Raw genomic sequence first — 27,540 nt, forward strand, 5'->3', positions numbered from 1 at the left:
TTCAAATATGGTAATTTCACACCGACATTGGAAGTGAAGAGACAAGTATAGTTCACTTTCTCAAGTACCTGAAGAAAATCCGCAGTTTTTGCAAATATACACAGGCAAACCAAGGTTTGCCGGGAACAGCCAGTATGAAAAAGTGATTATGATCAAAGCTCACATGTCCTAAAAGCTGCATATGACATTCTTTGCAGAAACATACCTTGACTTCTCATGCAATTCGATTATTAAGTAGACCATGGTATCCGAGCAGTTGACATTCTTCTGCTGTTCACTTATTTTGTTTTTGGCAGTGTAAGCTAATAGATACTTATTATAAAAAGCAGTGAAAAAATACAAATTTAAAAAAAAATTTCTATTGCCTACAATATAAAATTCGTAATATAATATATATATTTTTCGCATCCTCAAAATAAGAAGACCTCAAAGGCTGACAGGAAGACATCCAAGGCTTTATTATTTTGGGAGCGAACCCGCATTAAACCAAGAAAAAAGCATAAAGAACTGAAAAGTAAGTTGGAAACGATCCATTTTTATTCTGTCGATAATATACATTCGATTTGACATAAGCGCGGCGTGATCAAGGGTTGAATACTGTAAGGAAGAACTATTAAAATATAAGTTACGATTCTAGCTCCATTTGAATGAAGTCTCTGACGAACGTCTCCTCCCCGAAGTTGATTGATCTTTCAACATCATCAATAGCGTCATCAACAATTTGCTTTGCAATCCTGGAAAGAAAAGTAGAGGATAGTTAGGAATATGTGGTTGGGAGGATATGGAGCTTATGGGTTTATTTCCTTACTTAGAAATAACCTTCCAAGGTTGGCTGAAGTGTTCATTCACATACAAAGGATTATCTGCGATTTGTTCAATGAAGTGTAGGCGATCTTTGCGTAATTTGTTCAGTTCCTTTTGAATATTCTTGTCATCAGATGGTTGCTTCTGTTGCATATTGGATTCGTGATTTCCATGTTTTTGGCCATGCTTTGGATCGCCATCGTTTCGTTCGTTGTCGTCCTCGGCAGTTACAAACGTGAACTGAACATTTCGCTCATATCGCAATTGTTGCCTGTAATTTAAATGTTTTAGATGAAAATTGGTGGTCCATATTAGCTTTTTTTTGGACATTTTCAATAGAAAATTGGGGATTAAATCAGTTCAATGCCACCAGTTAAATGTTAATAGTTCACCAAGCAAAGGTGGAGACGAAGTGGCTTGATTGTTTCAGATATAGTATTAGTAGATAGGGTACTATTAGTAGTAGTATCAGCAGAAATAACAATATTTTTAACACTGGCCCATAGGATTGGTATGCTGACGGTTACAAGCCTTTTTTGTCTCATTTGTTTCCATAAATATATAAATTCAAGGAATATCAGGTTACGTATATCAATTGGAGTCTGTTTCGTCAACAAAAATACAATTACAAATTTGTTATGCCTGAGGCTGTAAATATTCATTGGAAGTTGAATCCTTCCTATTCCAGTGACCTTGGCATGATCCACTCTGTTAGAAAGTTTTTGACGAAAGGAAAAATAAGATATTCAGAGATTTTATTCCATATATAGGCTCTTCCCGTCCAAAAGTTCCCGTAGTTTTGGAAATGATAAAAAATCAGTCAGGGTTAAGGTTCTTTAACTTACATCATAGGCAGAAATATCTGAGCAAACGAAGGTTTCGTTTCTCAGTGCGTCTAAACCACGGGTATTCACATTCAATAATCGGTGAGAAATATGGCTACCAAGGATCTCTCAACTTCTCTCCCTGGTTAGAAAAAGTCCTGTTTGAGTATTTTCCAGAAATATTTGTCTCGTCTAAGTAACCGTCAAAGTATTTGGCTCGTCTAAGTAACCTCTTAGAAGACATAGGTTTATCACTATCAAGATGAGGCTGCAGGAAAGATTGAATCCAATTTATTGGACAGCGGGACATTATCGTCAATGTTTACTCGAATCAGATTTAACTTCTCATCATGCACCTTAGAAACCTTTTTTGCCCCTAACAATGCCACATGCTTGTAAGCAACTAAGGAGCTGACTATAATACAGCTATAAACTAGTTCTCCTGACACTACTAGGTATGTTTAACACCAACTCGAAGAGAATTTCCCTCGGGCACAATCCCGTTCTTGAATGCGGTGCCGCCACCCTGAGATATTCGATCCTGGGGTATATAACCCTGTCTTTCTACAGTATTAGACTATGGATGGCATGCCGTCATTTCTTCTAATTACTTCGTCTTCATCGCGACTGTACTACCTAGCTGAAAATGGATCGCCGTACGACATTGAAAGCATGAGTCGTGGTAATCTATAAGAAGTTGCCGAATTTTCTTTGAATTCACTATTTCATGCACATCCTGCTTCCGTAGCATCTCAGACAGCTCGAACTCTTCCCCATTTTGGTGACTGCTTTCCAATGACCCTTTGGATATCTTCATCCAACCCGCTATTTGACCGTGTTAGCACTAAACAAGCAGATCTCATCGATCGTTCTACTCAGAACATATCGCCGGGCCTATATAGCAATTCGTAGTCATACTCGGACAACTTTTGCTGGAGCCGAAGCTTCGAGTTAGTGATGTCTTTAGCCCTGAACACTCTCTTGAACGGTTTGTGGTTCATAAAAACTTTAAATGGTCTCTCTAAGAGTTAGCAACGGTAATTTTTTTATCAGCCAAGTTAGTGTCCTTTCCAAGATTTGACTCGCGGACCCCACTGGTCATCCGTCTATTGCACCCAGGGCCTCACCAATAACATTTGGCATCAAAGAAAATTTCCTATAGAATCGTAGACCTCAAGATGGGCAGTATGACAAGTTCAATCGCTCAAATGCATTCTCGCACCCTTTACCCCAGTCAAACTACATGTTCTGTTTCACCAGTCGATTAACAGGAGCTACAAGGTTCGTAAATTCGGATACAAACCTTCAATAGTAATTGGCTAAGCCAATGAACGGTTTTACCTGCTTGGAATTGCTCAGCAGCTGTCGGGTTAGTATCGGGTCTAACTCTATTTTCTGAATAAACGCACTCAAGTAAACCACCTTCTGTAGGAACTGCCATTTGGCTGGCTGCAATCTCAAACTAGATTCACGAAACTACTGAAATGCGGTTTTTGTGAAAAAAATTAAATCAAATCACACGAAACTTCCTGACAAAACTGCTGATGCTGGTGTAGAAAGATGAATGCAATTTCACCTCTGCCTTTTCATTAATAAAAACAATAAGAAAAGCGCCAAATTGTGTCGAAAAATGTCTTGAATTTCTAAATTCATCCAAGATGTCAATTCACGATAGTGAGTTCGACATCGATGCAAAGTTCTTTCCTTTTGCTGCTGGTACTTCGCTACAAAAATGAACGGGCAGTTGTAAGGACCATTATTTGACTCAATTATATAGTCCTCCACCCGCATCCATGCGAAATCAGATTCCCTTTGGAAGCATAGGTTCGAATCTTACTGACTGCAGATCCGACGACCTGGATCGAATCCCTGTGATCACAGACCACAGCCTATGCGAACTGCTTCCGTGGTTCCATAAAAATTCAAACCTTTTTAACAAAGAATTCTCTCTTCTTTGTAAAAAATGTGGAGCATTAAGAAAAGGTTGCCATTCAATAAAAAGAGGAGCCACAAACGAACAAATTCCCAGAGACTTCTGGAAGGCAATTACTTGCAAGATTAAAAAGCCTCAATACAGAACAGCAAAAATTGTGGTACTTCTTTGCATGCTATGAATGAAACAGGGATAGAAATTTTGAAAGCAGCAAGTTTTTCCGGCAACGTACAGGGGGCCGCATGGTGCTGGTATAATCAACAGACTTCATAGAATTCAGAACGAATTGAAAGTATATCCTAGGGTCACCGTCGTGGATCAAGTTCAAAAATCCAGTCCGACCCAGACCGATAGGTTTTCGCAAGAACGACTGCAACTGGCAATCAGGGAGAAACGCCGCACATGCAATTTGGGCAAAACTGACTTTTTGTTGAAACTTCATATTTACTGAGGTATAACAATCAATCTTAGGGACTGATTTTCGTTACCTCCAGGGAGTTTCCTTCCCCTCAGTTAACTTGGGGGGAAAAGTTATTGACAGAATGACAGACCTCTTCGCCTACGAGACTATAACAGGCAAGGAATAACTGCCTGCTATTGGCTTAAAGAATATGCAGAGGTAACCCTCTTAGTCAACGTGAGAAGAAGAGAGGAATTGTGTTTTCCAACATCACTCGATGAAGGCTTGTTGACCGCGCAAAATGTTTGCAGATTTACTCCAGAAAATCTGCGAGTACCGTGAGCAAGTGCGAGCTCGTAATTCTGCATCGAATTCATCAATACTTCTGCAATCAAATCCATCTGACGGTTACGCTTTCTGGAAAAGAAAAAGAGTAAAGAGGGTACCCCAGCAGAGACTTCGGTATATAGTTTTATTGATGTCATTGCCTCTGGTAAATATTCTATCAAGAGTCCTCATGATTTTCCACTGAAACACGCGTTTGTTTTTTTCAAACCGCAGAGAGATTCTTCAGTATATTAAAGTGCATAGCAATTTCAACGTCATTTTCCATCAAATTCACTTTCAAAAGTGAGTTATTACCTTCTCTATTAGTTTTTCTAAAGGAAATTTGTTCATCTGTTAGCGTAAAGAATTTTAGAGACTCTTCATGGAGAGGAACGAAAAATAGTTATTGGGTATGTACTCTATGGAAGTATCTGTTCACAATGGATATCTATACATGAGACTTAAAATGGAGTCTTTATAATGAGGAGAACATGAAAGTCCTGGGGGTTTAACGTGAGTACCTGCCGTGTAGGCATAATCCCACAGTCCTCTTCGGACACCGATTGATTTTGGGACCACAATCAGAGCCCCGCCATGACTGGCACAGCGATACTGGTTTATACTGAGTGCTGGCTCAGCATTCATACCAGTGTCGAGGCCTATCTAACACCTCTGCCGCAACTAAGGGGTACGGCACCCGAGTTGTACCGCGCAGCTCCACGCCTGAGCCCCGAGGAGCTCTGCCCGCGATGTAGGCATAACCACAACCACCATGAAACTCCCCCAAAGGAGGGGGGCAACCGCAAATAACCGGGCCGAGAACACATCCTCTAGGAGTTCTCCCAGAGCATATGCTCTCAGAGGGCCGTTCCGGTTCCCATGGTACCAGATAACCTCCGGTGAGGCTTCGTGGCAGAGCCACTTCAGATGAGTCCCTTGCAGACTCGGGTCTGATCAGCCTCCTCGAGTACGTGAGGACGGCACTCCCCAACGGGTTAAAATGAGGAGGACAAGACCATCTTCATGAATAGCGGATAAGTTTCCCCACTTTACACCCAGAGCCCTGTTTAAGCTCGTATCCGCAGCCTGGCTCTAGCTGGAGTTGGGCTACCGTAAACAAGGTGCCTGCAGGTCCCCTCCTTCTACGCAACTTATAGCGAGTCTGACGGCATGGTTTTCTATAATACCTTATTACCCCCTGTACAAATCGCCATAATCATGTATGCATTTGCACGCGGCTGGCCCAAAAACTGTCATGAATGAATTTTGTTGTAGGAGGTCCAAATTTTTTTTCGACTTGGCGCCGGCGGTAAACTTTGATTATTTCGATCTAGCGACTGTCAAGTAGTGCTAGTATTGCCTCTCCGAGAGACTGTCAAGAGCAGAGTCCCACCTGGTCAGTTCGTTGTTTCGCTTATTCTCCGTCATGTTTCCCTTATTGGGATCCTAGAAAAAATTGACTTTGAGCGCATTGCACAGACGTGTCTTTCTGCATTGCACCACCAGCTTGGAAGATGTCGTCACGGAGTATAAAGCCTTGATGTTAATTAGACTGCCAGTCAGAGTGACTATGCTACGTTTGAGGCTTGGATCATGAGCCATCGATAGGCCTTCACAGGGAATGTCCAGAGTACTTTACCTAGGATGTAATTATACTGAAGGATTTCACTGTCTAGTATCCTCATTACTCACGGAGTCTGCAGAGCCCCAGGAGTAGCTACACATGCAATTCTCTGGATCCTATTAAGTTCCATCCTATTGTATTTCTGCTCAACGCTGAATAGGACCGTGCATTAAGATAGGTCGAACCATGGCTGTGTACATCCAAAGAACCATTCTCAACTGGGGATAGTATTTCCACATGGAGCTTTTCTTGTAGGGTACAAGACTATATAGGTTCAATCAACCCACGATTCTTTACATTGAAAACACATGACTTGTTTTGCCGGAGTCTGCATCTCCATAATCTTATAGTTGAGAAAAATCCGCATCTGCTACCTCATTCACTCCGCCCCTGCAAAGTATTCATAGAATTTCATCCATCACTATCAACTAGAACACCTGTCCCCCTGCTCAAGCTGTGGTCAAGTGGCTACCTTTCAGATTAGATTGGATTATCTAGCGTGATCCCTATCCATTGCGTAATGCACTCCCCCCATTAAGGAGCTTTGGTACTGACGTTGAATGCTCCTTCTTTATACATCCAGGAAAGCTAGCTAAAGTTGGCTGCGAGCGTGAAGAGCTTCTTGAAATTTGGGGAGAGGCCACGTCTTCATGATCTCTACAAGCCCTTATTCCTATTTCCAGGAGCAATATACCATGATTTGGATGGCTAAATCCGACCCAACATTCTTTAAACGTGTCATTACTGGGGACGATGCTTAGATTTATAAGTATATGCCATCCAGGCATTTTCTGTCGAAAATGATGGTGCTTACGGTTTTACAACGAATGTGCATCATGATTTTTTGTTTAAACGTCGGACAGTAAGCAACAAAGAGAATTATTCGGGCATTATGAGATCATGAGATCATGTCAAAAACGAAAGTATTTGTAGGTAAATAGAACTGGTTGATTTTGCACTACGAAAACGTCCGGCAAATCAAGTGTCTTGGTAGGGACGAGGTAGCTAACTTGGTCCGTGGCATTTTGGTTCATGTATTGATGAATCGGTGTGTCGATGGTGCTTAGATAGTTTTCTTCCCACCCCATATGGCAAGCTATAAACAGTTTGTAGCCTTGGGCTCGCAACCACGGGGCCATACACCAATGCATTGCATTCCATACATACACTAACAACAGACCTTATGCGTGGAATTTTTCTCGCGCACGTACCGAAATCTAATATGCGCAATGCTTTTTTCCACTATACAATTTCAACCAATTCACCGAGAGACGAATCTCTTGTTTAGTTTTCACATACACAATATTTGCGGGAATTTCTTGATCAAGGTAGTATTTTGCAGAAAAATGTTTTTGATAAAATATTTTCGAAATATGTTTTCTCCCCCCGGATTTAGCGGCTCCAAAATTTGGTGTTCTAGGTGGTCACCTAATTTTCTATTTGGTAGCTTTACCAGATCCTTGAGCCTTGAGCAAAATAGATCACGATCTACAATATTTGCTGGGAATGGTGCAGAGGCTCGACTTACGTTGACCTAAAAGTGGTCCCGCACTTAACCTTTCAATGTAAAATTTTATAGATTGGTAGGTGTGAATCAAAGAAATAATACCAAGGTTGCACAAATTACAATAGAGCCTATGATTAATTTGTTCCATATGGCTAATTATTTCTTCTATGTGACGCATATTTTTAAGTGATTTTCTTCATAAATTTGATAGTTTATGAGTCGCGCAATATGTTATGAGCTGCACACATTAGCTGGTCTTACGCTGAGTACTACCGACGTATGCAGTTATCTATAAACTATAAACTTCTAACTTAAAACGTTTTCGTTGTTCAGAATTTAATGCCATTACTAGAAATATTGAGTAATTAGTCAAGTTCCGTAGATACCCCCAAGCAGATCTTTCACTTTAAAATCTCATTAGGCATGACATATTTACAAACAGAATTAATTAAAGTAACCCAGTTCTAGAATCTCAATCTTTTTCCTAAAACTTTTCTTAACATCAAATTAGCAATCTAATGTGAGAAAGTGATATCATCACTAGCTTGTTTGATCAATAGTTTATGACCAAAATTAGTTGCAAATTACCTTCAGAATCTATTTAGATGGGGAAATGTTACGTAATTATTCAGAATATCTATATGCCGATACAAGGATACTCTACCTTCTGCGGTGGTACGAATTTGAATAGAGGATATCGGGTAATATGTCGACATTGAAACAGCTGCATTGGAGCTTGTAAATTAGCTGAATTGATGGTAAGGTATCTCTTCCTTTTCCAAGTCTGATTGTGGGTTGAGTTCCGATTAATTTATATATTTATGCTAATAACCTTTCCGTGAAATATATATTGCCAAGTTTGGTCTGAATTTTTGCCACTATAATCAGTTGAAGCTTGCGAGTGGGTGACAATCATTCTGCTAAATGTTCTTCAGATAACGATCACTCAGCGAAGATAGTCTATCCCTTTGGTCTAGTCCTCGAGTATATGCATATGCCGAATATCTGAATTTATAAAGTTACCGTTGAATTATACGGGACGGTTTCAGAAGGACGTATGGTGAATTATTTCTGTTGGTAATGTTATAATTACCAGTACTCAAACTCCAGCTAAATTATACAGTGAGATGAACTCGCGTCGAAGCCCCATCCTGCTGTGCGCGTTACTTTTTTTCCAGATAACCAATTCTCTCCTGGATCGCATATGATATCTTGATTGAAGTTTATATTATTAAGTACATCGAACGCAAATTGGAATATGTATCTACGCTACTTCCATACTTTAAGCTAGCGAAGAACAATCCCAGCCGCGCCGTATCATTGCATTTTAAGTATTGTTTGTTGCAAAACTTTATTAAAATCAGTTCACTGCCTATCTTTTTCCGGAGTTGGAAGTCTTCCGAAGATACTGGTGCACATGATCCAGCGTGTAAGATTTTTACCCACTAAAAGCACCCCCTTACTCCTGTCCTCTTTCCCGCGGAACAACCGCGGGGCGGACATGACTCTGGCCTCTCCCTTTGCTCATTGATTGCATTCTCTACCGCTTCCTCTGTTTTTCTCAACCTGCACTGAATCCGTTCCACCATGTGGTTAACTGCATTTCAATTCTCCCGGCATTTATACTTGCTTGGTGCTATTGTTCCTCTCAATGTCTTCTCTAGACTCTTACTTTTCTCTACGAAAATAGGACAATGGAGGAAAGCATACACCGGGTCCTCTGAAATATCGTCACAGCTGGGACAGTCAGGTGAGCTGACCAGTTTAAACCTATACAGGTATTTAAGGTATCCGCCATATCCCGTGAAAAGCTACGTCAGATCATAGTTTATCTCACCATGCGCTCTCGGCGTCCACGCATTATACATCATTTTCCACAATAGCGGTCCCAGAACAGCGCTCTGTGGAACATCCGCGTTTCCCTTTGGTCTATTCCTTATGTCGTACCAGAGCCATCAACAAGTGCAGTTAACTAAGTATGGTACATCAATCCCCGCCAAAGACTCCCTTATAAGACTAACTAGCCGATTTGAGCGCATCTTACACGTCAAGGGTAATCACTGTGCCATACTTGTTAGTACTGACCTCCTTTCTTTGCATCGCATTTTCAGCTTAATCAGTGACCAGTTTGATGGCGTCGACGGTTGATTTGGTTGTACGGAAGCCGAATTATCGGTCTCGCTCCTGTATTTCCCCGTAGTATCCAATAGACATATAGGTTTGTAGGAAGATATTTCACCAGAAAAGCTACGAGATTTAGGCAGTAACACTAACCTTTGTGTTTGCCATGTCCGAGCAAAAATTCCATCCACCACGCATGAGTCAAACAACTTTATAAGCATGTCTGGTCTCGACTTGACAGCCGACTTAAGGGCTTTGTTTTGTATATGGTCGAGGCCCGGTGTTGCCTGCAAATCTCCAGTGCTGCTTTCGTCTTTACTGGAGGTACTACATCATTATCATCATCTTCAACGGCGCAACAACCGGTATCCCGTCTAGGCCTGCCTTAATAAGGAACTTCAGACATCCCGGTTTTGCGCCGAGGTACACTAATTCGATATCACTGAAAGCTGTCTGGCTAAGAACCCAAGTCTCCGAGGAATACATAACTGGCAAGATCATTGTCTTGTACAGTAAGAGCTTTGACCCCTGTTGGTTTTCGGTGCTGACGTTGCCACCATATATTTTGTCTTGCTTTCATTGATGTGCAGCCCTAGATCTCGCACCGCCTGCTCGATCTGGATGAAGGTAGCTTGTACATCTCGAAGGTACTACAGCCACATCACAAGGTACAGCCACACACAAGGTGTTTGGATACTGTAACCGTTCGTGCTCTTCTGGGGAAACAAGCCCTGAATAATTTTCAGTAGGAGATCGAGGCATGTGGCATCGCTCAATGGAGCGATGCCTGTAGGCGTTTTCCCAGGGGTCTATATCTGCCTATGAACAGAGTTGTTTTAAGCAAGCGGTCTCTTTTGCTTCGCTGTATAGTTAGCTTCACGTTTTTTTTCGAGTTTCGTTGTAGATAAGCTGCTTCATTTCCTGACCAATCCTACCCATTACGACCAAAAATCATTCTGTTCATTATTCCATCAGCAGTTGAGCCTTCTAATGGGGAAAGTTTAACGTCTCGGCATCGATGAGTCGTATGTCGTCGCGATGGCACTCCTTGATATGGAAGGCTCTCTCCGAGGTTGTGCCTGGTATATTGTCTTGGTCCAACCATACATCTATGAATGTTTCCTTATTAATTGCTTTCAGAGACCAACCTGACGTTCTCCTCATTTTTGCAAGAGCAGGTCTCCAACCGTCTGGCTTGTTCTACAGATCAAAGATGATTGCCTGGGGATCACTGGAGGTGTAGCGATGGTTCCAGAAGAGATAGCAATCTAGTTTAGGACAAACAAAAGTCAGATGTACAACTTAACCGGATCCCTCTTTCCGGTAAGTATTAACCGGACCAACGTTAGCCTGGGAGAAGGCCTTCAAGAAAAAACGACCTTTCGCATTAAGTGAACTTCCGCATTTTCCCACTGCATTTAGTGCCCTATTAAAGTCACCATACTTGCCGCTTCGGTAATATGCCCGCTGTTTGTCTGCCAATTGCACTTTTCTCAGGAACGGTTATATCTATTGACACGAAATTTGGTAGAAAGGTTGGAACTGTGAACCCCGGTATATGCGATTAATTACCTTATGCCACGTTGAACTTAGGGGGGTCTCCATATACGCAAAGGGGGGGCACAACAGTTTTGTCACCGAATACAGCCATATTTATTTATTTAATTTAATGGACAACAAACAGAGAAAACTCCAATTAATGATTGTCCTCAGGAGGAGGAGAAAGCAAAAAACTTATCCTACGTTTAAAACTACTTAAACTAGAGAAGTTCAAAGGACCAAGCTGTTCTGCGTTGTAATTTCGGCAAAGCCTAGGAATGAGGGAATGAAAGTAGACTTCGAGCTCTGCCAAGGGCACGTTGAAAATGTCTGCGCTATGTGTGTTATAAGAGGCAGAACGGCAGGTGATGTCGTCAGCGGCAGAGCAGTCCATCAGACCCGAGGAAAGTTTAAAAAATGCACATAGATCCAGATAGGATCTACGCTGTTGTAGGAAGGGAAGGTTCAGAAAGCGGAGGCAAGAGGGGCAGTCTACACGAGGGAAGCTTTTCTTACAGAAGAGGGAACGGGTGAATTTACGTTGCACATTTTCAAGGGCAAGACATTCACAGTTACGGGAGGGAGACCAGATCACCCAGGAATACTCAAGGGTATTCCTCATGTGAGAATTGAAGAGAGCTAAGGAGGTTTGGATGGAGTCAAAATCACAGGATGAGCGAAGTATAAAGCTTGACAATTTTGCAACTCGATTGATGACAACGAGGTAATGGGTGTCAAAGCGGAGCTCATTGTCGAAAGTGACTCCGAGGTCTTGAGTGGAATTTAAGCAGGGTAAGAAATGTCCGTTAAGAGAGTAGGAGAAAGAAGTGGGTGAGGATTTTAAGGAGTAGCACATAGAGTGACACTTTCTGACGTTTAGCGCTAAACTATTAGCCGAGCACCAACGAACCAGAGTGTAAAGGTTAGATTGAAGGGAAACACAGTCCATAGGTGACGATATAGCGGAAAACAGCTTAAGGTCGTCTGCATAGAGAAAACAGGGACAAGTAAGTAGGGGAGGAAGGTCGTTATTAAAAAAAAATAACAAGGGACCCAGAATAGCTCCCTGTGGGACGCCAGAGGAGGGGGAGAAGGAGCGGGAAATACCGCCGTCAAAAGAGACGCGGCAGGATCGGTTGGAAAGGTAAGAGGCAAGCCATAAAACAAGTGGTATGGGAACGTTTAGCGACGATAGTTTGGATAGAAATATCTTGTGATTTACAGTGTCAAAGGCTTTAGCGAAGTCAGTGTATGCACATTTTGCCGTGAATTTGGACATTTGGCGACAAAGTTAGTAAAGTCAAGCAGGTTGAAGGTAGTGGACCTACGTTTAACGAAACCATGTTGCTCTTTCACTACGTGCTGGCCAAAGTAGGCGAACAACCTGTCGCTGTCATATCTTGCCAGGATTTTGGAACAGGAGGAGAGGATCATCAAATGAATGATCTCAACTAGTGCTTTTCAAGCCAGGTATTAGTTTTGGGAGTTGTGGGAGTCCAAAAGGATCAATTATTTTAAGAACCCATTCTCAGAAACAACCTAACCGGAAAATCTGAAAAAATAATGGTGGTCCATGCACGTGCTATGTAGGCCTCAAGATACTCTACGTTACGATATACGCTCAAATAAAGTTAATAATAGTATATTATATTTTGGAAATTTGCAGGGAAGCTCCCTTAAATTCATTATATAATACATCTGCGAAATTTGTAAATGCATGAAGCATTATATTGGGAGGTTTGTTGGAAATGCTGTTATTATTAACAAAGTTCTAGTAGCTCTTTCCCGTCAAATTACTATTTCTAAAGAGATCAAATGGCAGTCCCACATCGAACTGAATATCAAGTAGATTCTACGTATATGCACCACGAGCTATGTATAACTGGGACCATTTTGTATGCAAATATTTTTATATATATACCTTTCATACCGGAAGAAAGCTTTCGTTTTCCGACTTTTTCAAAGTTACTTATCTATCATACGTGACATGTATATTGATACTAACCGAGCGGTAGACTCTTTTGTAAATTTCGGTATAGATTGCTAGAATCTACATCGTAGCAGTTTTCCTTTATTACCAGTTTTCCTTCATTACGTAACGGAAACCTACCTCGAGCTGAAAGTGCTGTGAATGTTGAGCTTAGTAGCCCTTCGTTGTTGTTGGGGTAAAGTTAACTCAATAATTAGCGAGACATTTTATATTTTTGTTAACTGAAAACCGATTCATTTTCTGCCCTGTTCTTAAGCCTTTTGATGGTCCTCTGAGAAATTTTACCGGTGAGGTTCTCTGCCCACGAATACTGGCAGCTTAGGAGTTATAAGGAGCACTTCAGCATAATTCTGAATCGTGTAACATCTGGTGGAGTTTTTACCCCTCGTGTTTGAAAATAAGACAAGTTGTGGTAGCATGTGCATGCAGCCACGTTTTTCATCAAAGCAGTCAAACAGAGCCACCCTGGTATTTCCACTTATAGTTTTCCAAAGGGTCAAAGAAGGGGATAATCATTGAGATTTCATGTTTCCCTTTGTAGGAATGATAATACCAACCCATCAAAGAAAGCCTCGAAGGCTTGGTCGACAGAGATCACGCTGATTTCTGTTCTAGATCGCCTTGTAACAAACACGTAAGCAAACTTCGGAATATTGTCGAGCAGTATGTGGAGTGAAGATCATCGCTCTACTTTCTTTTCATCGACTTCAAGAAGATCAGATTGGATTGTCTTTTGTTTTTAGCATTGATTCTTTCTATTCTTTCATTCTATTCTGGTTAGAGCCGCTTTGATGGTTTGGTGCTCACGTTGTTGGATGCTCACTGTACATATATTTGGAAAGCAAGGAGGAATTTTGTTTGTAGCGTTACGACTGCTCAACTCTGCAAAGGATGGCCAACATGAGAAAGCTATACAGAATAGCCAAAAGCCCTCTGCGAACTCCTCATGGCTGCACCTCCCCGTTGAAGGGAAATCTAACTCCAAAGACCTTGTATATTTCTACTCTGATAGTATGAACCCATTGCTTCCAAAGCCAATATCTAGCCCGAGGAAAAAATGGAATAGAAGTAGGGACGGGATAAATGTTTATTTGGGATGGAAAAGCCGGAAAAACTCTTCATTAAAGGAATTACCAACGAAATAACCCAACTCGATAAAACATGAACTGCTATCTTAACTTCTGTAGAAGTAGATAAGTAGGTAGGTAGACAAAAGAATTCGTCCGGAAATACCAATTATTTTAAAAGGTAATGCTTTGGAAGTTGGAATCTAATCCGTCATCGATGAATTTGCGCAATAGTAGGAGCCGCATTAGGGAAATATATGATAGGAAGGGGAATTTTTCACTAGAATCGGCTTGAAGCTAAAATTTGACGTTGTTGGGATAATCATTCAAGACAAGTATTCGCTGATAACTCGTTAGTTAAGATTGGCCTTAAAATCCAAATCAACGGGAACATTACTCAAAGGTCGACCGGAAAAGTGATCACTTGATACATACTAGATAATAATTCCCGAACTTCTCTTGTAAGGAGGGGGGGAAGTACCGGACTCAATCCATATTATCCAAGTCCACTAGTGAAATGGATGAAGGCTAAAGAAGTAAAAGATACGGAGTGATATCGCTAAGGCCTCCAAGATGCATACTATGGGTTCGTTATGGCAGCCGCTGCGGGCAAGGTTTTTTTTTAACAAATTCGATCCTCGTAACAAAAGTAGCGTTTTTGTCAGTGTTTTGATACTACATAAAGATCGTTAGAGACATCAAAATCTCCAAGGAAGTTTGTGGAAAGTAGAGTGAAATGAGGTGCCATCGAGAAGATATTACATTGTCCTTTAGAAACTGACTGTGTTTGGATGGCTCAGCGGTTAGGGCCAAGGTCCAAATCCAATTGGATTGTTGCGACAATAATTATTATTATTTTTAGTACAGAATCCAAAGAATTGTTTGGTTTCCAAGTGTTGCTAATTTTAGAGATTTAATCTCGGATAAAGTCACAGAATTATAACTCATTACCGCCGCAAAAATAGGAAGACAGATTTTGCTTTAGATAGAGCAATGGAATAACTCAGGTCGCCAGATAGCCTCTGGAGGTACTGTTTTAGTGGAACTCTGTGCAAAACCGGGATGTTTGGGAATGTTTACTAAAGCAGGTTTAGACCGGGACGTATGAGCTGCTGAGAATACTGAGGTTTACATAGAGGGTCCCGCTCACATAGGATGTGTTCGGTAACTTTGGCTTTTCGTTGACAAAGGGAAGAGAGTGACATGTCACATCTGCAGCAATTTTCATTCTATAAAATGGCGATTAAATTAGGAATGCCCAGCTAGGTGCAATTTGAAGTTAGTTAATAGCTCAATTTCCTTTAATTGATATTTATGATTGGACTCTTTAGTAACTGGGAAGAATGCATCATATTTTTTTCCAAGAAATCCTGACCCTAATCTCTAAGTAACTAACTAACTAACTGAAAATAATATACTTTAAATTCAGCCATAAATAAGTGAAACCGGGAAATTGTAGTATGTTTTGGAACTTATCCTAAGCTGGTATATATATAATAATTTGATCAATGGACCGATTGCGTGATCAACCTGCTGTACCTTTATCAATGTTCACTGCGGTGTTTGTTAACGATTACTCTTCAAGAAATCAAGCGTTGACATAATGACGTATCTGACGTTGCGTAATTTTTCTATTTTTCAATGCAATATTTACTGATAAGGCTTGAATTAAACGGACAATTACGAAATTTCAGCAATGATTCATCATAACATTGTAGTAATATAATTAAAGCGATCATTTGTATTTTGTGTGACACATAGATTTATTATAATTTCCGCTACGTTAGCATAGAGGAGGTGGAGATACGATGGTTATCACCCTCCGGACGCTCTCTTCTTAAGCGCCAAGTTTCATATCTCGATATTCTAGGCCTGCCACTCATAGTATTGAAACAATAAGAGACATTGGAATCTGAAAAATGTTTACTTCCTTCCTGTTTATACTTCATTCTCAGCTCGAGTGGACGCTCTGGGTATTTGTTAGCTCAAAATTGATGCGAGTATTGTATGTATACGTCCAGTATATGCGAATAAAACTTTCGTAACTGCTTAAGAATTTAATCATCTTCCTAATCTTATCTTCCGTCGTTGTCGAATTAAAATCGTTCCACGTATATAGTGTTATATACGGCGAAAATTCATTTAACTTGTGCATCACAAGAGGCGCGGAATCATGTCTCCCAGATATCGGAGGTATGGAAACCGATATGCTCATTCGATAGGGTAGCTTGTCGTATCTGGCGCTGTTTCTTTGCAGTAAGCACAGTTTCGACACAAATATCTATTGTTTTCCCTCAATTAGTACGATTTATCACAAAATATATTGGCTGAATGAGCATATGTGCTTCCTGGGCTTTGAATCTCCGTCTTCATTGTCTCCTTTTATTTTCTTGACAAGTTTTCTCACTTCACATCTCACCATTGTTCACAACTTAAACCAGGGTTTCAAATTGGAGTACAATAGTCCATATGAATCAAGAGACAGGTTCCCCTTTGTATAATAGTATTTCGGACCCATCTTGGATTTTGGTAACACTCGAAGGAAACAAACTTCGTCTAACGTGTAATTTCAATATCTCCGTCCCCAAACAAGCAATGAAATAAATTATCAATTAAATATTATATGTTGAGACTTAACTACGCCATACTTTTGAATGGCTATTCTTTATTAAAAGTTTGTTGGTTAATATGTCGATCGGAAGGAACAACTTTCACGATAAAATTCGCTATCTTTTCAACGATTTTATGAGTTAGTCACTTACTCGGTGAATATTTCGTTTTAGGATTGTTATTGGTGTTTTAAAATTTTTGATGCCTCCGAATTTTAAGGGCGGCCCTGAAACAGTGATATGCGTTACTGTTTGATTTCATAGAGTTGTGAAGTGATTGGACACCCTTAATGGGGTTATATTCTATAGACTAGAAAATAATGCTTCTTTCGATTGTGGTCGTGCTGCTGACAGTATACTCGTACAAGAGAAGGCAATACATTTTGCATTCACAGTTAATTTTCCACTTAATTGTATCAAAGATCAAGCACAATCTACGTACGATATGGAGTTAATGTTCCCAATGTTTGATTTCGGATCTTTTCACGGTGCAAAGTGAAGGTGTTTGCCTCAGTAGATCCTATGAGTAAATCCTGTTCATCTTCTAAATCTGTAACGAGCCGATATATGGTTCCTTGTTAGTCGGCACCCATGGGGGTGTAAGAAACCTGCCTACCATCTTCACATTATTCAGACAATATATAATTGTATCTTTTACCTATTAGAACCAATAGTGGAACATCAATGATTTTTATTATTATTCTGTTAAGCGCAGTTGTGCTGGGTCCTAGAAGAACTATTGTGCGCCTTTTACTGGGTGTAGTGTGCGTATTAACTATAGTACGTCAAGCGGCGTATAACCGACGTGCATTCTAATACGTTCCTTGCTTCCAAGTATTTTAACTTGCATCTGATATTGAGGATTCTCCAAACCACACAAGTTTCAGACACTGTCGCAGAACATATGTGCAGGTTACGTCCAAAGCCAGAATTCGTTTTGACGCGAAAACGAATGAATGCTGTCAATGTATCGATCAAAATTCTTTAGGGATAGACAGACAGAAATAAGTGTGCCCACTCACCATCCGATGGGGTACGAACCATAATAGTCAGCCAACTGAGCTACGAAACGGCAACAACGGTCCAACAGATCGCTTATGTAAGAAAGTGGATCGAAAGGGATTTCGGCGAGGTAAACTTCTACTAATGCGATTCTTGTCCGAACATAGATATCTTAATAAATATTTTTGTCGTAAAGATAAAGCAGAATATCATGAACATATTTTCTTTTGGCGGACCAAGGGATTAACACTCGAATTATGCAGCAATTTTTAAAATATGACTCAAACCCTGGAAGCATTGAAATTTCTTGAGGTAGTTATTCGGAAATAAAAACAGTGTTGATCTCATCAACTAAGTAGAAATTTAAAATTGAAGGCTCCAATAAAGCTTTAAAGGTCTTGACGGTGAGCCCTAGACCTAGACATGGGCTAGATTATTAGAACGAAAATGCATGATAGGCTTAAAAAATGGAGCCACCGCGAGTTAATGTGTCTATCGAAACTAAGCTGTGCGATTATAACTTTTGGGCATTGGCACAAAAGTATCACATCATATGCCTACAAGAAACCTAGTTTGACGATTGAAGATTAAGTTCGTGAGTTTCCTGATGACAGGAACTGCAACTGATAATCCTGAATGCAATTGAGGACCTTTTCCGGCTACCCTTATGGTTCCATCGTACTAATCCGTATCGTTTTGTGCTTCTCATGTGTGTTTCCCATAAGTTTGCTCTTTTCACCTGCATGGAGAATTGTTTGACAGTTTGTCTTAATTTCTTACTAGCACGTTCTTCTTTTTCCTCTCTTCATTCTTCCCCAGCTACTTTAACTTCCTTCTATTCCAATCATCTTGCCTTTCCTGGAAAGGACTCACTAATTTCTGCCACTCTTCTTTAGTCCTCGCTTTTCTCATGAGTACTGGTTCTGTCCTGCAATTCGACATTACCGAAAACTCATGAATTGAGCGTTACGTATCTACCTCCCTGTACATCTTTATAAGTCGATATCGACGCTCACTATTCAGCCTTTGAATTTGAAGCTGGGCTCTGTCGGCCCAGCTCGAAAGCTGCCCAAAAGTCGGCTAAGTTCAATTTCCGTGAAGTCAACTTGGATGCCTTCAACTTAGCTCTTAGCATCAGTCAGTTGGAATTGCGCATTAGCTTGCTTAATCTCAATCTCTTCCTCAGTTACCTTCCTTTTGCCATGTGTCTTTATTCTTATCCAATTCGGCCCACTATGGAGACCCATAAAAATATTTAGCTGAAACATGCACTCGAAAGAAATTTTTGTCTCTCAGAAATGCTATGGTCTTGCTCATTTTAAAGGTAAAAAATCGATAAGAAAGGCACTTAGCAGTTGCAGAGACCTTCGGAGGACAATCACCTCCGAGACAAGGACTAGGACGAATCCAAGAACTGGCAAACTCTTTAGATATATTGCCAAAGGGAAGGAGATAAAACTCTATTATACAAAGTGAGATGAAGAACTACGCTTAGGAGTACTTCCTTCATGGCGAAAAGGCGTAACACCCTAATCTGAGAAGGCAAACTCAAGTGAAAGTGAAACATAGCTGGGAACAAAGTTGAGAACCTAATGCATCTCTATCCGACACACCAAAATGAAATTGAGTGCCAGAAAAGCTGCCTTCTGCAGATTCAGTTGCTTGGAGCATAACGAATGTTTCGTTGACGTTGAGAGTTATTTTTAATAACCGGTTGAAGTTCAGGACGATTGAAGTGTGGTCCCCATGGTTGACTGTGAGTAATCCGGATGATCATTTAGTTCCTTCCCCAACTTTCGCAGCTCGTTATACACTCATTATATGTTCTTACATTACCTCTGCGTTTACCTCCTCGCTCCATGTCTCTTCTAAGCCTCATCAAGGCGCGCACTGCTCTGAGTCACTCATCACCAGAACACGAATGCAGACTTCAAGCTTCCCAGGGGTGTGTACCGCTGGGTGCACGTGACAAGAGGTAAGTTGACTGTGCAATTTGGTCACCTCATGACGTGCTCGACTTTACTAGATTCGTTGTTAAATACGTTATACCGATATCCGTAAAAGCTTTGGTTCCGTCAATGACCTTTCTAACCGATTCTGCGGAGTTTTTTTTTTAATAATGGTTCACCCCGTTGCTTCTCTCCTTCTTCTCGATTTGCCCCCAGATATCTATACTAGATCCCCAATAAATTCTAGTTTTTATAAATGAACTCCCCCTCTTTCTTCACCTTAATTGTTGGCTTGCTTTTTGTTTCAACTAGATTGTGTTTTTTGCAATTCAATTTAGTCACTTTAGTGACTTGGTGGCGCTAGGAGGATAGGCTGATACTAAATATACCGATATCAAAAAGCCTTTTCCTACTCTCATGATGGTGAACCTCTATCATTTCTGAGCTCATATCAAGACCTGAGTGTAACCTTCAACAAAAAGCTTCGTTTCAATTTTAGAGCTCTGTAATTGTCTGATGGCCAGTTCACTCCTCGAACTGGTTTTCGTGGTAAGGCGAATATTTTTGAGGTTCTATTTTCTCTCTCCGATCCCGAGTTTATGCGGGTCCTACAGCACCATACAGCTTGGTTCTTTTGACTCTGTCTATCTTCTTTGTTTTAGCGTGGAATAAGTTCCTCCTCTTCAGAGTGATGATAATCTTGAGGACAAATACGTATTTGGAAATGATATCTTCTGCATATTGTTAGATTAAGTTTTGGATGACAAACTATGGACATTGATCCTTGTGGAGCTATGAAAACTTCCGTAGTCTGGCTACTTACATACAATGTATGGATGAAAGTAAAATCAGTCAGCTCACCTAGAGGAATACTACGAAAAAAAGAACGGGTTCAACAGACGCGGGCAGCAGATTATTTTTGAGACGTTTCCACTGGAGAATTCATTTGCCGAGTTCTTTAAGAACATTTTAAAGGTTCTATTATGTTTTCAAATTTCCTTCTCATGTTAAAGATGAAATTAATCCTTTTAGTCTTGCTGGTTGCATACCAACTTGTGATTCAAGCCGGTCCGTACCATACAATAGTAAAGAGGTTGTGACAAGTACAAATTACTTCGTTTACCGCCTTGTGTCTAATCAAAATTTCTTATAAATATGTCATTTGTTGTTGCTGGGTATCAGTCCGGCATGGTCCCTTATATCATAGGTCAGTGCCCCATGCAGATCGCCTTAATCTTGTGTCTGGCACTAAAGCTTTTGCGGTCGGGTTTTGTTATAAGCGGGCCAAATCCTCCTTGACTTGGCACAGGGCCTTCGTCATTTGAAGGCCGCGGCTGTTAAGTAGAGTAGATTCCTTGTCAGTCGCCTGCAGGACGCAGACTGTATCCGCCGAAGGACTGTCAGGAGCAGAGCCCCGCCCGGCTAAACCGTCAGCCCGCTTATTTCCCTGTATTCTATGTTTCTATGACCGGGAACCTAAAGGAGCGTGACCTTAAGCTTGCCGTTTAGACTATTTAGTGCATTTCTGCACTGCCCCACCAGCTTGGAGGATGTCTTCGCTGAGTACATGATCTTAATGGCCGCTTGGCTGTCGATCAGAATGGCTATGTTTTGGTGTGTCCAGACATCTGCTATTTGCCGCAAATTCTAACTCTTCAACAAATATTTACCTTGATTTTGTGAATCAACGTCGTCATCCCAGGTAAGTGCGCTATGTGGACGGTACTTTGGGGCTTGAGTCACGCCCCAGGCATCAACAGGCTTTCAGTATCGCCGGTAATTCCGCTTAGAATACACTGGCGAAATCTGGGAGGCCATATGAATGCTCTGTGTATTTGAAAAAAACTCTCGCAAGGACTCCACGAACCTTCTTTGAACTGTCGGTGAAGAATACTACACAGTAAAGTTTCTCGTGAAATTCTGTTTGCGTGTGGCGTAGTCCGTGGGGAATTCTCAGATTTCCCGCTGTACTTCGTCTAGGATGTTACTATGGCTGTCCAGCATCCGGACTCACGTGGTCTGACAGCACTGCACGCTACAACGTAATTAATGTCGTTCTATTGTACTTTATTGCAAAGCCTGCCACCTTACAACAACAGAGCCGTACGTTAGGATGGGACGCAGCACAACTGTGCACACCCAGAGAAACCATCCTTGGGCGGAAAAACCATTTCTTCAAAAGTTCTCTTGCAGGCATAGAAGGCTATATAGGCCTTTTTATAACCCGCAGTTATATGTTCAATCTCCAATTTAGCTTCGGATCCAGGATTACATCCAGATACTTTACATTGGAGGAAGGAACCAATCTTTGTTCATTCAGCCGCTGAAGGTGGTGGTGAACAGCATGAGTTCATCCATCCTAGGACGGTCTGGTCAAGTGGCTATCTTACAGATACGACTGGATTATCCTGGTTCTTAGCATGGATATTATCCAGTGCGTGAAATACCCTTCAAAACCAATACTGATAAAAGCTTCCTTAATGGCGTTAATACTAACGTTGTTGAATCATTCATCTATATCCACGAAGGTAGCTAAAGTGTACTCCTGGTACTGCAGTGATCGCGCAACCGTGCCAATTAGCTCGTGAAGAGCGGTTTCTGTAGATTTGCCTTGCTGAGACGTAGAGAAAGGCCTAATTGTTCTTAAGTGGATGTCTAGGATGCGCTCTAAGGCCTTCAACACAAGAGGAGTGAGGCTGATTAGTCGAAAATCCTTCGTGGACTCATGGCCGCGCCTGCCCACTTTCGCTAAGAAAACAACTCGTGCGTGTCTCCAAGACTGTGACACATATCCCAAAGAGGTACAGCTGCGGTAAATCTCGACAAGCCACGGCACAACCCTTTCTGCTGCTTCTGTAGCATAACTGGTATTATGCCATCTAGGTCGGGAGATTTATTTTATTTTTGGGTGAATTTATATTTTTCTATTTTTGACTGTGGAAAGAAGGTTTACTTACTTGAGTACAAACTAATAATAATAAGGTGAGCCGTACTCTACTATCGATTGCCATGTATAGCACACATAAAGATGGAAATAGTACTAATTCATCTTTCTTCATTCAATCCTCCTACGTTGTATTATACTAGGATTCAGAAGATGCGTGATCTTGAAAGCCAATATTTGTTGAGGTTTTAAAAGGCCGGTAAGCTCATAGGAATATTGTAATAAATTGGACGATCAGACGATCATCCTAAGTGGCCGAGAACGACCTAGAGGGAAGAGCTATTCCAGAAACCTAAAAAGTTGGCGAAATTCCCCGTGAAGGTCCGCCCGCAAAAACTGAAGCTCTATCAAAGTGGATTTCAAAATAGACTACAGACGAAGGAATTCGCGACGGTCTAAAAGGAAACCAGAACGCGAGCTAAAACTGAAAAATAAAAAAAAATGGCTTGACCGCGCGTGTGGGGTCGCAAGTCTCCGGACCCGAGTGCCGCGATGGAGAGGGAAGATCCACGACTGATCACAATCCCGATCACTGAGGCGCGGCCCCTGAGTTTCCCTCCCATCCTTGACATTCTCAGGCCATTATTTTCAGAGGATATCCCTATATTTCATTCACTCGCCTTTTGTTCAGACTACTGCGTGAGGTCCTCAAGCGCGAAGAATGCTTCACCTGTGGACGTAGGCAGGGATTGTGGCGTCGCGACTGTTTGTTGTTCCGAAGCCACAGGAATGGCTAGCCTGGCACTTTCCTCTGTTGCTTCGTTGGGTGTCTCTTGGGACTCCTCGTTTTTCACCTATTGATTAATCAACTCTGGATTTTCTTGTTAAGGCTGTTCAGATTGTGCGTGGATAGCGACAGTCTCGCCTTGTTCATTTGTTGTATATGCGACCGATACGGGTATCTGAACTCCGTCCTCGCCGATTGCAGGCGCTCCTTCCGGAATATCGCCGTCTTTGGATTGTTGAATGACAATATGACCGTCTGCAATTAACAATAATGCATCAATCAACTGTGCTTCGTTATATCCCTGTTGTACGACGATCATTTGGTTATTATCACTGATCATTTGAAGTTCACCGTCCAAGCCATCGGTGGTTTGTAAGACTCCTACGCTCTGCAACAACCGTTGGATCTGTTCCGAATCGGTACCTGGAACAAGGATCTGATTCCCATCCGCGTCCATTGTGATTATATGATTATCTAATTGTAGCATTTGACCGTTTTCGTTAAGTAGCGGAATTATGCATGTCTTCCAGATCCATGGGTACTTGATCTGTGTTGGACGGCTGACTTTGTGAGTCACCCTCGTCGTCTAAGCTTAGCATACTGACTGGCCCTGTGGCTACTTGCTCTGATTTGGCACCTTCGGCAGACGTCAACTGAAGTTTTTGGTCTGCATTCCGCTGGCTGCTGTCTTCAGGACCTTAGTAAAGAACGGCAGTATTAATGCTGACTATGACACTTTTTTCAGATGCAGTTGATGTAGCAGGTTTGATTTTGGTTACCCTTTTTCGCTACCGGCCTTTCGCTGCCATTCTCCTGACGAGGTATTGTCATGTTGAAAGTTCTCGGATTCGGACCTGTCGTCAAGCTCGTAAAAATCAACGTTACGTCTATGGCCGTGCCTGCAAAAATTCTTTCTATTCAGTATATAGTCCCGTCTGTTCTCAAAATGTTTCTATTCAGTTCATAGTCATGTCTGTCCTCAAAATGTCCAGCACGTTTTTAAGCAGGCTAATGTTGAGCTGCCTGATGCACTAAGAGCGTGTTCGGGTTCGACTCTCGAAGCGCAGAAAATTGCTCTCGAACCAATCCTTCAACCCGTCAAGCGTCCATCGCCCTAGCATCCCGCGTGGAAGGATCAAGCCCCCACATTCCCGAGCCTGGCTAGCACAGAGGCGTGCAAGAACGTGTCGACCGAGCACTTTGATGGAGCTTCAGGCTTTGCGAGCAGACCTTCAACTTTTTAGGCTTCTGGAATAGCTCTTCCCTCTAGGTCGTTCTCTGCCACTTAGGATGATCGTCTAATCCTCCTATTCCTCTAAGTTCATTACAGTATCTTCAGCTTTAAATGAATGTGTATTTTTCTCATTGCGAACGAGAAGCAGCCAGGGAACAAGGAAATGACGCAATGATAATTGTACATCAAAAACTTGTCCTTGCATTTCATGAGCCACTGACAATGAAGAAATGCCACTAACTAAGCAGATATTGTCTAGTCTTAATTTTGTGACATCCTAAATGAAAGCTTCCACAATGAACAATTATTCCAATCTTTCTCTTGAACATTTCAGCCACGATGCCCACACATTTCTCTATATCCACCGATAAGAACAATAATTCTAGTACTCACACTTTCTTAGTTTCACTTTCCGATTTGCTGGCGCCAAAGTCACCACCCTCATCCTGGCCCACCGTTCTACACTCTTCCGTGTACTTGTTTTTAGCTCCTGTCCTTGCCCTAGACCCTGCTACCAGTGCTCCAGTATCCCCAATAATTGTGTCGCTAGTGGGCCCAGTTTGTTGCTGTTCTGGTTGCGATGGCGTCACCATATCGTCATTATTGTTGTTAAGCTCCCCAGCGGAAAACGCGTTTGGAGCTGGAGCGGCTCGTCGCGGCTGGGGCTGGTGAATTCGCTGTCGATTCTGCACAGCCAGTTCTCGTTCACAATTCGCGTTGTTATCATACGTTTGTGGGTTCACGTTGAGAGCTTTTGAATTGAAATTTTAAGATACTTAGTACAAGATCGTTCGGAACGTCTCAATTGAAAATTTACCGCTGATATACTTACGAAAATTTGTGCCGATTTCTTGGCCGTTATTGAAATTGCTCCCGTTTTGTTCTTGTTGATTGAAGGTTCCCCAGCCACTGGCCAAAGGACCTGTGCTTCCTACGACAGCACCACTTATTTGTGAAGTTATAAGGCCGTTGAGGATAGCATTTATATCGACGCCAGCGGTACCAGCCTGTTGACGAGAACCGAATTCGTTTGAAGATTAGGATTATTTGAAAATCTTTAATAATGGTAAGTACAAGATTTTTACTATTGCTATAAAAAAAGTGTTCAGTTCAGTAAAGATTGTTAAATCGCGTCAGTTTACTTTTTCGCATTCGATAGTATGTTAAGTCCATGTTGCGTAGGATTTCCTGTAGCCGTAGGCTTTGTGGATCATAGACCTTACTTAAACCGCCACAAATTATGTTGCTAAATAACAAATATAAATCAAAAACGACACGTGACAAAAAGATCTTTGCATTGCATTATCTTCAGTTCCATTAGTGATAAAACCACACTTTGGACTTTCTTTTTGTACGATTGGAAAAGTTGTGGAGCATTCAAAGATTAGCTAATTGGGTTGCAATTCATGAATATTACGAAAGCAGAAACAACTCATAATATTTTAGGTAGCCTTTATTAATTTCCAACGTGCTGGCAGCTGAGCTGTAGTCTTGTATCGAAATCAGGTTTTAAGTAATTCATACATTATGACAGCATGATGAATGCACTATTGTCCGGATGTTATCACCAACTTTATGTGTTGGGATTTCACACAGTACGCATGCCAGTTTAGTACGAAGTGCAGCATTGTATGATAGTACATAAATGCATCATGCAAATTAGGGTCTTTTGATTGATTGTATTCTTGTTAGACTTATATTGAGAACAAGTTTATCTAAACAGATTAACTTGAGTAGTATGAAACGTGAGTATATCTACTCTTAAAATTGTGATGCGTGCAAATTTAATGGAGCTTGATTGTCTTCTTTCCGATGAAATTGCTTTTTTACAAGTTCTCCCATGTGGCTAGCGCATAGATTTGGTACCTGCACAGGTATGGCTATAATATGGTGCAATTTCTGAAACCTGTTTTCTTACACTACATTGCCGGGGACCGATCCCAAATTCGTGGAGCCAAGGCGTCTGAAACAGCTTGAATGAATTGACCCTGCTCCCATAAATATCCTTAAGCATATTTACACGTACACTTTCGCATTTCTTTTTAAGCTAATTGAATAATTCTAGGGAGATACCTCGTAAATAATTTTATTTTTTCAACGAAACTTGGAATATTTTGATGCTGCTTCGTTATTGGCATAACGAGTAATTATTTGAAGAAATGATTTGCGCCTAGACAACGGTTGAAAATATTTTTATTTTTAATGCGGGGCATATGATTCTATCCCTTCAACCCAAAACCCAAGTTTGCAGGTAGTTGTTACCTAGAATTGTTGTCGATTTTTTATCAATGCGCAAAAATATTACTCACTTGTGCGCTCTTCAATGTAACAATCTTAAGTTCCTTTTTCAGGAGTTACGTGTAAAGAAGATTAGGTTTCCAAATTCAAGCTTGATATCAAACTAGTATTAGTGTGCTATCAATGTCTATAATGAATGCCTACTTTGGATATGGTGGGATAGTGATTTTTGAGCAACTTGCCGAATTCGGCAACACATCATCGTGGGAAAATTGGATTCTAATCTGTTTTTTCTTTTGGAATGTTCATTATTCGATTCGAACCATGCATTGGAAGCTTCAAATACATTTTAATTTTTAAAACTAGTAAATTATTAACATAATCCCATGCCTTTAAACTATGTATTTCTATCAATATTGACTTTTTTATGTAAAAGTAAGGCACCTTTCCGGGGTCCAAGGGTCAATTCTTTTCAGCGGCTTGAATTTTCGATGAGATAACATTTTCTTAGCCATTTTGTTGGGTAATTTTTCAGTCTGGCTAAGTGCTTATTAGCGGAGTGCTCAATTTCATCGACTATTATCCTGGTCCCAGACGTCCAGAACATTATTTGCCCATATCAATGAGGTTTCACTCTAGGCAAATCAGCAACATATCAGATTTCCTCTGTGCGGCAAGCGATGGAAAACCATAGTCATTAG

At 41.1% G+C, this 27,540-nt stretch overlaps 2 protein-coding genes across 2 annotated transcripts in view; one reads left to right on the forward strand and one right to left on the reverse strand.

The window, feature by feature from the left end:
* Positions 1-279: 279 nt before the first annotated feature.
* Positions 280-27,540, forward strand: part of LOC119657550 (transforming growth factor beta-1-induced transcript 1 protein) — a 66,981-nt gene continuing 39,720 nt past the window's right edge. Inside the window, exons 1-2 of the mRNA XM_038064503.1 lie at positions 280-514; positions 25,499-25,667. Coding sequence (XP_037920431.1) covers positions 25,665-25,667 — 3 coding nt within the window. The 5' untranslated portion in view covers positions 280-514; positions 25,499-25,664. The remainder of the gene's footprint in view (positions 515-25,498; positions 25,668-27,540) is intronic.
* On the reverse strand, positions 509-25,633 carry LOC119657549. Its single transcript, XM_038064502.1, has 4 exons — positions 25,434-25,633; positions 24,995-25,352; positions 809-1,075; positions 509-734 (listed from the first exon to the last, which is right to left on the reverse strand). Exons 2-4 carry the CDS (start codon positions 25,192-25,194, stop codon positions 626-628), a joined length of 576 nt encoding a protein of 191 aa, XP_037920430.1. The 5' UTR covers positions 25,195-25,352; positions 25,434-25,633; the 3' UTR covers positions 509-625.

This window comes from Hermetia illucens, chromosome 5 (genome assembly GCF_905115235.1).
Source record: "Hermetia illucens chromosome 5, iHerIll2.2.curated.20191125, whole genome shotgun sequence".
Lineage (NCBI taxonomy): Eukaryota > Metazoa > Arthropoda > Insecta > Diptera > Stratiomyidae > Hermetia > Hermetia illucens.

What these genes read in the sequence shown, in the direction of transcription:
- LOC119657549 (XM_038064502.1), bottom strand. Translation starts at nt 25,194, where the DNA reads ATGGTGACGCCATCGCAACCAGAACAGCAACAAACTGGGCCCACTAGC. An exon ending in GAAAGTGAAACTAAGAAAGT is followed by an intron (nt 1,076 to 24,994) that starts GTGAGTACTAGA and finishes TTTAAATTACAG; the next exon opens with GCAACAATTGCGATATGAGC. An exon ending in CCTTGGAAGGTTATTTCTAA is followed by an intron (nt 735 to 808) that starts GTAAGGAAATAA and finishes TTTTCTTTCCAG; the next exon opens with GATTGCAAAGCAAATTGTTG.